The sequence below is a fragment of the Amborella trichopoda genome, chromosome 4 (assembly GCF_054954075.1).
Source record: "Amborella trichopoda isolate Santa Cruz 75 chromosome 4, AtrichopodaSantaCruz75HAP2 v2.0, whole genome shotgun sequence".
Taxonomy (NCBI): domain Eukaryota; kingdom Viridiplantae; phylum Streptophyta; class Magnoliopsida; order Amborellales; family Amborellaceae; genus Amborella; species Amborella trichopoda.
In genome coordinates this window covers 16,066,022-16,076,271 of record NC_142339.1, presented here as the reverse complement: position 1 = coordinate 16,076,271, position 10,250 = coordinate 16,066,022, and the positions used below count along the sequence as shown (strand labels likewise).

At 35.8% G+C, this 10,250-nt stretch overlaps 1 protein-coding gene across 1 annotated transcript; it reads left to right on the top strand.

The window, feature by feature from the left end:
- Nucleotides 1-824: 824 nt before the first annotated feature.
- Nucleotides 825-2,344, top strand: LOC18423285 (transcription factor bHLH96). The gene is made up of 3 exons (XM_006827887.4): nt 825-1,212; nt 1,308-1,655; nt 1,943-2,344. Exons 1-3 carry the CDS (start codon nt 883-885, stop codon nt 2,036-2,038), a joined length of 774 nt encoding a protein of 257 aa, XP_006827950.1. The 5' UTR covers nt 825-882; the 3' UTR covers nt 2,039-2,344.
- The last annotated feature ends 7,906 nt before the right edge of the window (nt 2,345-10,250 follow it).

Sequence of the window (10,250 nt, the reverse complement as noted above, 5' to 3'; positions counted from 1 at the left end):
GAGAGGAAATGTGGTGGATAAGACAGAAAGGCAAGGAGAGAGATTGCAGTGGATTACAAAGAGGAAATATTGTTGGACAAGGTGTTGAATGTGGATGATTGTATGTCGTCACCTCGATTCTCCACCCCAGAATTATGTGCCTGCCACTTCTCTCTCTAAAAAAACTCTCTCTCTCCAAAATCCTCTGTGTCTAACTTTCTCTCTCTAAATCCTCCATCTCCTTCTACTTTCTCTCTCTAAACCCTCTGTCTCTCTCTTCTTCTCTGTGCCCGAGTCTGAGCCGCAAGCTGAACGCAACGCCAGCTGCATCAGAATCTGCTTTTGGTAGCAGGGAGGCAACCTGCGTCACTTCACCCTTTTACGCTCTTTTTCCCCTCTCCCTCACCAAACCAAACCAAACCAAAACCGAACCGAACAACAAAAACAAATGCAGATGGTAATCAAACCCCATTTTCTCTCTCTAATCCCACTCCTCTCTCTGCAATCTCACGTGCAACTCTGTAGCTTTTTTAACTGCCTCTACACACTACAACACTGCACTGCCCCTCTGTTTACCTCTTCATCCTTAAATAAACGACCGAGGCTTCTCCTTTCTCTCCGCATCGAGAAAGAGCGGAGCCGCTCTGCATATGGGGAGTGAACCCAAGAGCACAAAACCAATACATGCTCTCCTTTCTTTTATTTCATGGTCTCGTGAGTCTCATCACCGTCCAACGAATAGATAAACTCTCTCTCTCTCTCTCTTTCTCTTCTTTTTGTGATTGTATGTCTTGGGAGTTTACAGTCAGTATCCACAAAAGCAAAAAGCTCTCTCTCGCTCTCTGACAGAGGAGATCTTGTAATTTGCTTTTGGACAAGGCTCTTTCTCTCTCTAGAAGAGCCATGGCACTTGAAGCAGTGGCTTTTCCTCATAACTTCTTCAATTATGGGTGCAAAGAGCTGTACTCTTTAGTGGAGGCCTTGGAGAAGGAGGAGATTGACACAATAACAACCGAAGAGGACCAAGTTCAGTGGGACGCTTCGTCTTCTTCGGAGCCGAAAGCCGCAGCCGTGGCAAGAAGGAAGAGGAGAAGAAGCAGGAGCTGCAAGAATAAGGAAGAAGTAGAGAACCAGCGAATGACTCACATCGCCATTGAGAGGAACAGGAGGAAACAGATGAACGAGTACCTTTCCGTCTTGCGGTCTTTAATGCCTGAATCTTACATCCAGAAGGTATAAGAAAACTCTCTTTCTGTCTCTAAAATGTAGATCCCTAGTGACAATGTTACTGAGCAAAAATGTTGTTCAATTGTTTTGGTTTTAATTAGGGTGATCAGGCCTCCATAGTTGGAGGAGCCATTGATTTTGTGAAGGAATTAGAACAGCTGGTTCAAACGCTTGAGGCCCAAAAGAGAATCAAAGAGAGGAGAGAGTGCCCCCGGCCTTTCGGCGATTTATTCGCTCTTCCGAGACATCCTCAGCCTTCATTAGAATGTGCTTTTGGAGATGTTGAGGTGACCATGGCGGATAGCCACGCCACCCTCAAGGTCCTGTCGCGCAGGCGACCGCGGCAGCTGCTCAAACTGGTCGCTGCATTTCACAACCTTCGCCTCACAATCCTCCACCTCAATATCACCACTGTCGATCAAATGGTCCTCTACTCTTTCAGTGTTAAGGTCACATTCTACTTTCCCTCTCTCTCTCTAATGTTTCTCTCTCTACTGTTCATATGCATGTTTATGTCATAGAGTGTACGAGCTTCTGTTGTTTTAGGTGCATGCTGGTGGTTGTCTTAGAGAGAGAGAGGATTATTGAAAGCTTTTTATGGGATTAAGAGAGAGGGAGGATTGACATTTTCAATACATATATTTTGTCATATATATTTAAAATAAAAAATAAATAAATAAATAAATAAAAACAAAGAGGATTAGTGAAAATCTTATTTATTATTCATGGATTGTAGGTTGAAGAAGAGTGCCGGATAACTTCGGTTGACGAAATAGCTTCTGCGGTGTATGAGATTCTGGGAAAGATTCACGAGGAGGCCAGTCTTAGCTGAGAGAAAGAGAGAGAGAGAGTCTTTTTTTAGGTGAATTTTAGAGAGAGAAAGAGTCTTTTTTAGGTGAAATTTAGAGAGAGAAAGAGTCTTTTTAGGTGAAATGGAGTGAGAGAGAGTTTATTTTCTTAGGTGAAATGTATAACTTGAGAATGGAGGATTTTGCAGGGCGAAAACATGTGGCAAATAAGGCAAAATGGAGCTGTTTTAGAGCTCTGCCATGGGTGACGACCTTTAAAATTTGGAGTAATGGTTGTCTTGCTCTGTTTTACGATTATTTTGGAAATGTCATAGACCACAATCATGGAATTTGGGCTCTCTCTCTCTAATGGCGATGGCGGTTAAGGAAAGTTAGATATCCCAATAAATTAAGGGCACGCTTTCTATGCTTCTCCTGCTGCCATCGTCCTCTTTGTCATACCGTCGATCTTAAACGGAGGGTTAAGATTGCCTCAATCACAATGATACATCTCTACATTATTATATTTTTAATTTTTTTCTATAAATTATTTTGACATCAAATTTTGGACGTCCATTCTTCTATTAAATCCAATTAGCAAAAAAATATTTTCAATAAAATAAAATAATCAAAATGCATCTGAAAGCTTCTAAGGTGTATTTTAGTTATTATATTTTACCAAAAAATTATTTTTAATACTTTTTTATAAGTACGTCTCAATGAAAAGATGGTATGTACCAAATTTTATATTCATAAAATTTGTATAAAAAAAAACTAAAAATATTTTGAAAAGTCTAATTTAAGATCAAACAGTGAGTAGTTCTCTTGATCAAAATTGAACATATTGATCAAAATTGAACAACTAGATGGTAGGGGAAGGATAGAACTTCTATAATATAAAGGAAGTATAGAAACCTTTCCCATAAATTAATATTAAGATATATAGTCCCTTTGTCTACTAAAAAAGTGAGGTTTATACAAGATATAACTCGGTCCAAATAATAAAAAAAATAGTTGGCATCGACATTAAAACAAACAAAGAAAGGAAGACTTCTAAATCGTGCGGGCTTGTGTAATTTTAATATATGAATCCTCAAAATGATTTGAAAATCTATTCTTTTTATTGCTTATGAAATTTAAAATTATAGAACTAATGCAGATCAAATAGATATATAAATATTTAACAATCCAAATAATATATGGGGTCCTTACTATAAGGAAAACGTTTATATAGAGTCGAGGATCTAAACAATCAAATTCGAGCCTACCTCAAAAGTTTAACTAGAAGAGGTTGTTTTGATGCTCAAATATCTTCAAATTCATCATCTCAACATCAAGTTACATAGACATGAGAAAAAAATGGATTCAATATTTGGAAATAGTGTATTTTATGACGTATTTTTGGATCGTCAATTTTCAAGAATTTCGAATTTTCATAGATCTATTGAATGACACTATTTTTTAAGCTTTAAACTTTATATATAAAGATAAAAATATATTTTAAAGCTATCACAATGATTTTCAGTATCGAAATTACCATTTCAAGGTAGGCTCTAATTTGATCATTTAGAGCCAAGGCTCTATACAAACTGCACCTTTAAAATAATACACCAATTTCTATGCTGCTAACGGCCTACGTAGAAATGCAGGCCTATTAACAAATCTATTTTTGAGACAGTTTTTGACTTATTTTTTAAGCACATGTAATCTCTAATACGGAGATCATGAATATGATAAAATAAGTAAATCTTTAAAACATTTGAACTGTTACTTTCTATTTTTTTTAGATGAAACACCTACTTGCATCCCTTTTAAAGATGGATGATTTACACTTTTTAGATCGCATATGTAATCATGTGGGCCAGCCCGCATGAAACAATTTTCCATCATAAAATTGGAGAATTTTTCAACCTCTAAATGATCTTTCCCGTAGGTTTTTCAAAGTGCGCCTTTCTTTATGCCGCAAAGTTGAGGTCGTACCAACTCTTTTAACATTTGCCCAACGCCCTCACTTATTGGAACATCCATTTGAAAATGCTGGTAAGACGATCAAACTTTTTTTTCTTGAATTGATAGCCATTTCCACCCCGGGGCTATTTTTTTTTTAAAGTAAAAATATTTCATTTATAGATAAAAATTACAAAGAAAGTTGATCAACCATTTGCCCAACGCCGTCATTGATTGGAACATCCATTTGAAATTGCTTATGCTAGTAAGTGAATCAAACTTTTTTTTTCTTGAATGGACAGCCATTTCCACCCCCCCCCCCCCCCCCCCCCAGACTATTTTTTTTTTTTAAAGACAAAATGTTTCATTTATAGACAAAAATTACAAAGAAAGTCTCGATCGACCCATTTTTTTTTTGTTTGTTTTTCATTAATACTACAGTGCCCCGCCCCAAGTTTTTAAAAATTTTGCTAGCAAAGAGAAAACAAAAATATATTCTGGGTGCAGTTTGTATAGAGTTGCGGCTCTAAGCAATCAAAGTAGAGCACGCCATCAAATAGTGTCGAAAAATGTGCTTTCAATACTAGAGATCTTTATAATGGCTTAAAAATATATTTTCATCTCTAAATATAAATTTTAAACCTTCAAAAATAATGTAGATCGAGTAGATCCATGAAAACTTGAAAATCTTGAAAATTGACAGTCCAAAAATGTATATTACAAGATGCACTATTTTCAAAACTTGAAATCTATTTTTTTCTCATGTCTATGACATCAAAATGATTAATTTGAAGCTATTTGAGCATAAAAAATAACCTCATCTAGTGAAATTTTTGAGCTGCGCTCTAATTTGATTTTTTAGCGCCTTGGATCTATATAAGCCATTTACACATATTCTAAAGAGAACGAGAGAGGGAAAACAAATAGGTGAGAGAGGAGTATAACATTGGTCCGGGGGTCACGGGATGTGGACATAACGTTGGGTCTTGGAGTGATGATTATAAGGTCTAATAAGAGAGAGAGAAATAGGACAATTGGATAACGATATGTCCGCACAAAATGAATATCTTTTTGTCATCATTTCAAGAGTGAAAATGAAAACTCAAGGAAATGATATCCATGCTTGAAACTTGAAACCATGCTTTCCCATTTCCCAAATCGACTCAAGCGGCCGTAGTATTATCATATAGTTCAATAATGTATGAGTATCGTGTACGCCGTCACGAGTGATGCAAGGCAATTGGGAAGTTTGATATTTACTTGACTAATAAAAAACGATATGTACTTGACTAATAGGTGCACGTGCACGATTCTCCTGCAGGTGCAATACTTCTATCTACTCCTTCAGGTAAAAAGAGCTACTTGAGAGAAGTTTTTTTTTTTTTCTCTTTTTTTCAATTTGAAAATTTCAGAACCATCGGGTCAACGCTAGATGATTATTTTTAAAATAAAAAAAAATGAATTTTTGAATTTTTCAAGAGTAAGATTTCACCCTTCAAATTCAATCGCCAGTTTTGGAGCAGAGAGTGTGCAATAAATAAATTTTTTTTTGTTGAATTTAATCTGGAGGAGCAATGCGGGAGCATAAAATATTTTTGGCTACTTTTTCAATTAAATAACGTGATGATAGTACCGATGTTTGCTTAGTTAATCAAATCTAAATTGGCTTATGAATTGGACGAAAACTAGTTTTCCCACTCGGCACGTCTTTTTCATCTTAATAGTTTTATTTGATTTTTACGGGTGGGGGCACGTAGCCATCGTTGGTTTTTGGGGCAATTTATGAAATGAATTTCATGATAGTGGAATAATAAATTCCTGTTGAAGTATGGTCAAGAGAGACATAATTTGGCAGTACTGATGTTATGAATCCGACTAGGCTTGACGAGCTACGCCGGGGTTGTGTTCTAAAACCTTATGATACCTGGGTATATAGCACAACCGAGAAGAGTTTGTAGGATTACCCCTTGATGAGATTGAAGAGATGCCAAGGATAGTTGGTTAAGGGATTTTGTGGCTCTTGTGTATGACTTGTAAACTTGAAGTGCCAAGAGCCAAATCTTCATCATGACCATCACACAACATATATATATGATAATTGAATTGGGAAGTAGACACCATTGAGGATGCTACATGTACATGTGCAAGAGATTGCCCACATGCACTAATTACGATGAGTGTTCACATATTTGTGTGAACCCGTAGTCCACAAATTGGGATTGCATTCTCATTACCTATTGGCTGTAGTCCAGGGGGAACCTGTAGTCCACATAATATTCTCATTACCTATTGGCTGCAGTCCAGGGAGAACCTGTAGTCCACATAATAGTTTCATTACCTATTGGTTGGCGTTAGTAGTCCAATCACAAACCCCTGTGCTGGAGTGTTGGTCATGAGAATTATTGGGTCAATTTGATAAAGTGAGCGTGGGACATAGTCACCAGTAGATATGGAGTGTCTCAGTATTTTTACATTTTTCTTAATGAAGTTGGATCCAATTCCCATCAAATTCATTTAAAAATAAAATTATTTGTTTTAAATAATTTTTAGAATATTAAAATAAATTTTTAAAAGTCCTTGAATATTTTATTTCATCAAATTGTTTTTCAAATAAGATAAAACTGAAATTTATGATATTTAAATATTTAAAGAAGAAAATAAAATATCTAAGTGTTTTAAAAAAACGCAGTTTAATTGTTAATTATTTTATTCTATGGGGTCATAATACATAAGGGCCCACCTTTTTTAAGCACACCTTGATATGGGTGTGGGGCGCACCATGCCACCATAGGGGGAACACCCCACTTTTCTCACCGTCTAAATATCGTGGCTTGAGTAATAAACCAAGCAGTTTGATTTGGTAAACAAATAAGAGGTTTTGTAAAAGAGGCTAATTGACTTCAAAAGGGGAATGAGTAGAGATTGATTGAAAATAAAAGGAAAGATATAACATATTTTCTCTACACATAATATTTGATGAGATTTGGTTAAGGAAGCTGAAGAACAAAGTTCTAACACCTTCCATTAGATCATAATGACTAATTTATAGATTGTATAACTAATATTTCTCACCCCACATGTCACATTTGATCAATGGTCTACATGGAATCTCATAAGGATGGTCAAATCCTAAAAAACCCTAAACCTGACATCACTTCTATAGAACTAGTCGGCCAACTCCCACGCTTTCACCACACGCATGCGTCTCTAGTGTGCGAGTGTGTGGGTATATGAATGAACCTAGTGCTCATGTGGTGTGTGAATGGATAAAGCGTGCAATGCAGTGCGATGGCCAACAAATTTAAAATTGTGGTAGTACTTACCTCGAAGTTTGGAATCGGATGCGTCTGGGTGGTTTGCCCTCTTAGTTCCCGGTGTAGACTTATCGTAGAAAGCCCTTCGATGTCACTCGATAGACATGGTTTAACTCGACTCCCTCACACTCCTTGTCACCTCGATGTCCTCGAAGTCACACACTCACAATGGTTGTGTCCTACGTGCTTTTAAGGTTTGGCTTGCTTTGGATTAGGTTTGGTTCAGGTTAGTTCGGTTGATTTAGGTTTTGTTTGGTTGTAGGCTAGGGTAGTGGTTTGAGAGAGGGTCGACCGGGATTTGACAAAATTTCGGCAGCGCCTTCCCTAGAAGGGTATATGATGAGAAATTACGCTTGGCGAGTAGCCAATGTATCCCAAAGGAATTTGCAGTCAGGTTCGTCTGGGTCAAGCCACTCAGGCGCCACTTTGGGAGAGCCTCCTTAAGAGGGATAACCTAAGCTAAATGGGTTAGGTAAGTGTAAGGAGTATGGTAGGTGTGGAGTAGCATAGGGTGTAATGTAGGCTATAGTCTAAGGAGTATGATATGGTTGGGGTTAGAGAGAATAGTAAGGATGGGGTGTATGGTTAGGTATGGGATATAGTGTTGTTTAAAGTGCATGGTAGAAAGTAAGATAGGATGTGGGCTAGGTGGTTGGGTTAAAGAGGTGTGGTTAGGTTAGGATTTAAAAAGCCCATGGTAAAGTGTAAAGACTTAACCAAGGTGAGTAGGAGTTAGGGATAGGGTAATTAGGGGTAACTAACCTAGGGTTATGGGCTAAGGGGTAAAACTCTTTTGCCAAAGATTTCCCTCTCCTTTTTTCAAAGTGAAAGAATTGCGGTAACACTTAGGTAAAAATAGTTCTTTCATCCTCTTTTTTCATTTCATGAGTTAAAGATGTATATAGAGCTCCTCCCTTTGAATTAGGGTGGATGCTCAAAACTGAAAGGAAATGAGCAAAAAGGAAAATTACAAAAATACAATGGAAATTAGTGTAAAAGATAAATGACCAAAAAGGCCATGCACAAAACTCAACATTCCTAAATAGGTCCCTCAAAAGGGCCTCTTCCCACCGACGCAGTATGGAGTCTTGAGTTGCCTTTCTGGCACCAGAATAGATTGTCTAACACCGGAAAAACATAGATCGTCTCGATGCGATTGTTTTGATATGTGATTTGCAAAGAACCATGGAGATGTGATGAAATTTTTGGGGAGCGTTATATAATTTTCCTTGTTGTTTCTTTGAGATTCTACCTGCTGCTAACTTTCCTAGATTTTAGGAAGCTGATGAAAATTGGTAGCTTGAAAGTTGGGGACCGTGTTTGATAAATTGTGGTGCTAGTATTTTCATCTGCTTAGCATGTGGGAAGCTAGTTTGTGTGTGTGTGTCTATATATATATATATATATATATATATATATATATATATATATATATATATATATATAGAAAAAAGTTTATATAGAGCTGAAGCTCTAAACAATCAAATTGGAGCCTACCACAAAAACTTTATATATATATATATATATATATATACATATATATAGGGAAAGTTTATATAGAGCTGACGCTCTAAACAATCAAATTGGAGCCTACCACAAAAACTTCATTAGAAGGGGTTGTTTTGATGCTGAAATATCCTCAAATTGATCATCTCAACATCATGGTGTATGGACATGAAAAAAAAATGGATTTTACGTTTTGGAAATAGTGCATTTTGTAACGCATTTTTGGACCGTCAATTTTCAAGATTTTCAAGTTTTCATAGATCTGTCGATCTACATTATTTTTGAAGCTTTAAACTTTATAAATAAAGATGAAAATATATTTTAAGGTTATCACAAAGATTTCCTATATTGAAGCCACATATCTCGACACTATATATATATATATATATATATATATATATATATATATATATATATATATATATATATATATATATATATATATATATATATATATATATATATATATAATATTAAATTATAATATAAGTATTATAATATATTTAATAATATAATACTAATATGTAATAGAATATATTCTATTACATTAATATATCATAACATATTAAATAACATAATAATATTATATGTAATATAATAATTTATATATATTTTATATTATAATACAAATGAAATATTGTTATATTTGTCGATGGTTTGTAAATTTTCTTCGAAAGTGGCAGCACACCTCAAAGGAATAGTAAAGTGGGAAAAAAGTAAGTTCCTAGCTTCCTCAATTTTATTGCTCTCAAGCAGGTGAAAACTACATTACAAGAGAAAGTGTGAAACTTTTCCTTATTTTCTCCTTTATCAAACACCCCCTTGAAGATTTTGGGTTTCATGGTTTTTGTGCAAGCTTTGTTTGTCTTTTTTGATCGATTACTTCGAAAATGTTGATTGCAATTTTTTTTGTTAGTAGATCGAATGTGATGTCGATACGATCGTTTTGCCTCAAGAATCGTGCAAAATGACCTCTGATCGACTGAGTTGTGACTCCGGCAAGTCACCAGAAAATCACTTTTTTGTTATCTAGAAAATCATGCTTAATATCGAGCCTTAAATGCGCACCTTTCTAGACACTGATCACAATTTTTCTTAAGGGCAATCGAAGATAATCCAGTGACGATCAAAATGCACTACGTTTGAGCCTGTTGCAACAGTCAGATATCAAACTATGTTCGTTGGAGCGTGCAGAGGTCACACAAACTGATTTTTGCATGTGCTTAAAATCTTGTAGACTTCTCTCTAGGATATCTTCCGATCCAGTAGAAGATCATGTATGTGGCTTATACCAAAAGATTGTGCTCGTCGAGGAGCATGACATACCCAAATTTCAACTTGATCCAACTTGCGGATCAAAGATTTAAGGAACCAAATTCTGCCCCCTTTTTAATAAGTGTAGTAGGATTTTCCATTTTTTGAACTAGTTCAAGCTGCGAAATCCTGAGTAGTATGAAATCCACCCATTTTTTAAAAGTGCGATCTATAA